We start from the raw sequence: 6,087 nt of genomic DNA, 5'->3' as shown, positions 1-6,087 counted from the left end.
GAAGGTTAAGCGCCTTGTACACATTAAATGTGATTTCTTCATCATTCACTCTCATATTTAGCTTTCCCTACCTCACATCAATAAGTGCCCCTCCAGTGGCCAAGAATGATCACCCCAAAATAATTGGAACCTCCTCATCGGCCATGTAGTCAAGAATAAGGAAATCGGCGGGAAAGATGAACTTCCCTACTCGCACCAACACATCTTCAATAATTCCTTCAGGCACTGCCAATGACTGATCTACTAGCTATAGAGTTATAGCAGTAGGCTTGAGGGCTCCAAGATCGAGCTTCTTGAAGACTGATAGTGGCATCAAATTAATGTCCGCTCCCATATCGCACAAGGCTCTACCAACCTCATGTTTTCCAATCGCAAAGGGAATTGTAAAACAACCTTAATTCTTCAACTTAGGCGGGAGCTTACTCTGTATTCTAGCACTGCACTCCTCAGTAAGTGCAACCGTTTCAAACTCTGTCAACCTTCTTTTATTGGCCACGATGTCTCTCAAGTACTTGGCATATTTAGGAACTTCTTGCAGCACTTCTATCAAAGGTAGATTCACCCGCACTTGGCTCAAGATATCTAAGAATCTTTTGTACTTGGACTCATCTTTTGACTTTTGCAACCTTTGAGGAAAAGGTGGTGGTGGCCTTAACTCTATCTCCTGCCTATGTTTATCATCTTTCTTTTCAGCTTCTACCTCTGATTGAGGTACCAATCTTTCAAAAACTTCTTTAGACACATACTTTTTAGGTGGCACCTCCTCCAATGCTTTACCACTTCTTAGATTAATTGCTTGCACTTGTTCAATGGGATTCTTCTCAGTATCACTTGGGAGTGTCCCATTAGATCTAGGATTCTGAGTAGAGGTGACTTGCCCAACTTGCCTTTCCAAATTATTGAATTCTGTCCGAAGTTGCTGATTATCGAGACGGAGTTATTGATTATCAAGCAAGAGCTTCTTTAACTACTCATTAGTAGTATCCTCTGCCTGTTGTGGTGGAATATGTGGTACGTTGAAATTTCCTTGAGGTCTGTTACTATTCTAATTACCGCCCCCAGAGAAGTTAGGATGGTTTCTCCAGTTTAGATTATAAGTGTTCCCATATCGGATCCCTGTTGTGCTGCCCCACAAAATAAATGGATTCAGGATTCAATGGACAATGGTTACTCGTGTGGCTTTCTCCACATATCTCACAACATGTAGACATTTTTTGCATCTGCTGCATCTGTTGCGCTTGTTGCATCGTCATCTTATTTACCTGATTGGCTAACTTTGCATATCTGCTCTCAATATTGTGAAATCATCAAGCTCAATAACACTTGTTGCCTTCTATTTAAGTGCTCTTTGTGGTTCCCCGTCTCCTTGCCAATTGTTATCGTTAGTTGTGAAATTGTTCAGCAGGATTTGGATTTCAGTGTACGGCCTAGCCATGCAACTACCTCCACAGGCCGAATCAAGATTCATTTTGGATGCTTCGTCTAACCCATCAACGAAAGTATGACCTAGGACTTCAGCAGTCTGATAGTGATGTGGGCAATCTGAGTAGCTTTTTATATCTCTCCCAGGCTTGACGTAGAGTCTCGCCATCTTTTTGTTGAAACCCCAGAATTTGGCTTCACAATGACTTTGTTTTCTTTGTGGGAAAGAATTTGTTAAGGAATTTCTATGCTAGATCATCCCATGTTCGGATTGAGTTTGCTGGCTCTTTGTTCAACCACTCATTTTCTTCCCCCAACAGATAAAAGGGGAACAAGGTCAATCTGACATAGTCCTTGGGGATGTTCAGATATTTGTATATATCCGTAATCTCCAAAACATTATGTATGTACCTCTGCAAATCTTCACTCGGTAAACCCACAAATTGCCCTGTGGATTAGATCAGTTGCACCATGTACTGTTTCAACTCAAAGTGCCAAATTATGTTAGGCTTCACGATAGCCTGAGTCATGTTAGCGAGACTAAGCCTTGCAGCCTCAATCACTGGTCTCTCTTCATTTTCTGCTATCTCGATTGGCTGTGGCTGGACTACAATGCCCAACTCTGTAATTCTTGCTCTTGCTTTTGCCTCCCTCCTTAACCTGTGGAAAGTCTTTCGGGCTCAGGATTGGGAAGAGGAAGATTGTTCAAACTGTTGCTTCTTCTTAGCATTTAAGGTGAACACTTGTAGAGTCAGAAACAGTCAAACAAATTAACACTCGAACAAAAATAAATAAAAGCCTATTTCAGACAAATAGCTAAAATCTAAATCTCCGGTAACGGCGCCAAAAACTTGTTTGGTCCAAACGCACATGCAAGTACACGCGGTCGACAAGTAATAAAGTGATAAGAGAGTATCGTTCCAACGAGGATTTATGATCAACTATTGTCCAATCTAAGCTATTTATAAATTTAATGCTTAAGTGAGTATGAAGAAGATGATTGTGAGTTTTGTAACTAAATTACTACGAACTAATAAGAAAGCAAGAAAATAAGATCACAAGTAGAGAAAACAAACACTTATAAAGAATTCAATGAGATGGGGATATTCAAGGGTTATGGGATTAACGTCTCTCCTATTGCATTTTTCAGGTTGATATAATCACTTGACTTATCTAATCTATTGATTAGCAGGGTTTATTATGCTCGAAAAGTTCTTTCGATGCTTCGCTCACCTATTCAATCCAACCTAAGACTATATGTCTATAGAATCAAAATTTACAAGAACACATGTATATTTCCTACAAAAATAACCAAGTAAGGAAACTAGAATATGTCTATCATAATCGCGAATCTATCCTCCGATGCCTGGATTCAAGAACTTACTCTATCCAATCTTATATGCAATCTATAGTTCCCACTTTTGAGTTCAACTATAAATTCATAGATAGTACTCTATTGTTAGGTGTGCAATAGAATAATTAAGTGGAAGATTGAATAAACAAATTAATATGATAGAATCAAGCAACACAATCAACCTTCAAACTACAATAGTTAATAACGATCCATAACCCCAGAATAATGAGGTTATTAGCCACCCATGTTCATGACAATAATCAAAATATTATTTTCAAACATAAAAGCTATGAATATTAGATGAAGGATGGATGAATCGATGTATTACGTGCTTCCGAATGTTCCATGCTTGTGTTTTCCTTTCAAAGTGGCATCTCCTCCTCCAAAATAGGTTTAGACTTGCTTTAATACGAGTTGGGGGCTTCTTGGTCGAAATAACCAAGTACAGGGCAAAATAGGATAAGTTCATGTCACCCAGCGCCCAGGGTAGTGTGGGGCGCTAGCCCTGGCGCTGGGAATTTTGAGCTACTAGAATTTGGTCCACAGGTAGTGCCCCACGCTAGGGCGCTACACTGTGCCAATTTTCCATTTTGTTCCCTTTTTTCCTTCAAATCATGTACCTTTGTCCCACATTGCCTCCGGATGATTCCTACACATAAAAATACCATGAATTAGCATAAATTATTATATTACACATCCGAAATTTTTGGAACATGAGTAAAATGCGAGGTAATATGTATATGAATATACATACTTTAAGTCGAATATCAGTATGGATTCACTCGGTTGCTTAAAGGTGTGGATTACTTCTTTGGGTGTTAGTGTGCTAATGGAGCATAGGTCGTTCATCTCGGTTAGGCAATACATTTGAGATTTGATAGGGTGGAGGACCCTCAAGGAGGTTCTAATGGGTTCAAGATTTATATGTGGCATTTGATAATTTACCAGATTTGTATATGGCTAAGATTTGAGATTTGCATTGGGTTGTACCGGGACTTGCGGTACTTCTGTATGATTATGGATCCTCAGAAAGGTAAAGGAAATAGTTTTAGATTTAGATAAGGTCTCTTCATAGTGGGTATCTCAGATGCGGTATTTTGAGTGTTTAAATAGGAATAGAGTAGCTTAGGGGCTTTAGGGTGATGTGGTTTCATGCTAGGATCTTATGTGGTAAGCTTTGGTTGAGGATCATTGTATTATGGTGAAGAGAAGTGTCAGCTTGAAGGCAATTCAGAAGAAACTCGGAGGAAATAGGACAACATGGTAGTAGGGTTGTGCATAATTTGGTAAATACCGAATTACCATACCGAAACCGAAAATTTTGGTATTCGGTATTCGATATTTTGGTATTCGGTATGGTATTTGGTTTGAGTTTTAAAAAAATATTGGTATTAGGTATGGTATTTGATATTTTAAAATGAAATACCAAAATACCGATACCGTACTGAAATATATATTATATTACACAATACACATTTTATCAATTATAACTTAAATATAAGAAATCTAAAATTTTAGTTTCCTTTATTCTCTAAGTTCATCAATTAACTCTAAGCAAGTGATAAGATATTTCTCTAAGCTTTCTCTCGCTAGGTTGGTATTTGCTGGTTTTGGACAAAACTTTTATCAATAAACAGCTTTAGTTTTGTACTTTTGAGTACTTTAACTAAGAATATTATCGCCTATGACTCTATGCACTAGTTAGTATTCAAACTGAATAAACCGAAGTTACCGAACCGAATAAACCAAAATCGAAAGGAGAAAAAATGAACCATACTGAATTTAATTAGGTACGATATTGGTATAGCATTTTGCGAAACCGAATACCAAAAATACCGAATCGAAATGTCTAAATACCGTACAGTACCGACTGACGAACACCCCTACTTGGTAGTAGGTTGGATCAGTATGGTAATGGTATGATCGGTTCTTTGGGTACTTATGATATGGTAAGTCTCTTCAGGTACATGGTGGCAATACTCTTAGGTTGGCGACCTGAGTGACTTGGTTGAGTTAGAGGGATTCAGTTCTAATAACTTGGTTATGTGCTAATGGGTTTCGAAGTGTTCTCGATGAGTTTTGCCACAACTTGAGATTGATATTATCTACCTGTATGAGGGGTATGTGACGTGCTGTGATTTTCTCCTTGATGGGATCAAGTGGAAGGTTTCTGACTGATCTGGTATGTATTTTGCTTGTGACTCAGAGTTGATTATGGGATTCTCATGCTTTTCATATGATGGCATGATAGATGCGGTGCATCCTGTGGGATTGAGATTTGCATGTACAAAGTAGCAATTCAGTTTTAAAGGGAAGGTCATGAATTCTTAGATAGCATGGACGGTTTCAGGTGATTAGATGAATGTTATTACTACTTGGTATTTCCTGAGAAGGGTGCGCATTTCAGAAGGCACACTGTCTTTTGACTTATGAATGCTTTATTGGTATTGCGGATATCATCTTGTTGATCGACTGTTGATGTTTAGATTTTTCTATGTGGAATGGAAGAATTATAGAAATATTTCTCGTGGGGATGATTGTGTATGAGAGATGTGTTAGTCATTCGAGTGGTGGAGTTGGGATCGGCTATGGTGATTCATGTGTTCTATGGATTGGAGACTAGGGGTTCTCAGAAGCAAATTGTTTCGGGGTTGCGGACTGTGAAGATGTGGCCAAAGTTAGCTAGATGGTGGTATGTGCTATTGTTAGGTCAGTGTGGACATTTAGATGGCCATTTATCCATTTGGGGATGACCGGAGTTGAATTGGGGGACCATTGGTAGGCCCAATGAGGATATGTATTCTATACAGGGTCGGATTTGTTGACTTAGAATTGTTAGTGTTGAGGGGTGTGGCATTCAGTTAGAGTTGAGCTTGTTCGTGTTCTGATATGTTCTATGTATTACTCTTCTATGCTACGAGGGGTTGTGATTTGTTGGTTATATGTACACATGATGCGGTTTTGTTTGGGCCTTATAGAGGAATTCGAGCGAGATGGTTATTGGGGTGTTGAATGGTTGATTGCTCATTGGTTATGGTCTTTTCGGGTTGTGGTATATAGTTCTATTCGCTTCTCCATGGTTATGGTCATGCACTTAGTGTACTTGTTGTCGAATTGCATGTGGTTGTTGATTTTGAGCATTGCGGCTTGAGGTATTTCATATGGACCAGTGTTTGGATGGCGTCACGTATTGCAGCGGGGTTATGTTGGGATATGATCCTTTGTGATAGATTTGTGTGTCTTGGGTCTACTGTGTGTGATGGGTTCATAGCATTACGTTTGTGGTGGTACTTGCTGAGCATGCGGGCGGT

The 6,087-nt window shown here is 39.1% G+C and overlaps 1 protein-coding gene across 1 annotated transcript; it reads right to left on the bottom strand.

Moving 5' to 3' along the window:
* Positions 1-394: 394 nt before the first annotated feature.
* LOC142178168 (uncharacterized) lies at positions 395-1,591 on the bottom strand. Its single transcript, XM_075247498.1, has 3 exons — positions 1,488-1,591; positions 1,263-1,284; positions 395-919 (listed from the first exon to the last, which is right to left on the bottom strand). Exons 1-3 carry the CDS (start codon positions 1,589-1,591, stop codon positions 395-397), a joined length of 651 nt encoding a protein of 216 aa, XP_075103599.1.
* Positions 1,592-6,087: the final 4,496 nt, after the last annotated feature.

The sequence above is a fragment of the Nicotiana tabacum genome, chromosome 24 (assembly GCF_000715075.1).
Source record: "Nicotiana tabacum cultivar K326 chromosome 24, ASM71507v2, whole genome shotgun sequence".
Lineage (NCBI taxonomy): Eukaryota > Viridiplantae > Streptophyta > Magnoliopsida > Solanales > Solanaceae > Nicotiana > Nicotiana tabacum.
Note: the sequence above shows the minus strand (reverse complement) of the source record. Positions and strands in the feature narration are given on the sequence as shown.

Excerpts from the sequence above, each read along its gene's own strand:
- LOC142178168 (XM_075247498.1), bottom strand. The coding sequence starts at position 1,591 with ATGGCGAGACTCTACGTCAAGCCTGGGAGAGATATAAAAAGCTACTCA. Across the intron at positions 1,285-1,487 it reads GGTCATACTTTCGTTGATGG|ATATGCAAAGTTAGCCAATC; the intron begins GTTAGACGAAGC and ends TATTGAGAGCAG. Across the intron at positions 920-1,262 it reads ATGCAAAGTTAGCCAATCAG|CAACTTCGGACAGAATTCAA; the intron begins GTAAATAAGATG and ends CTCGATAATCAG.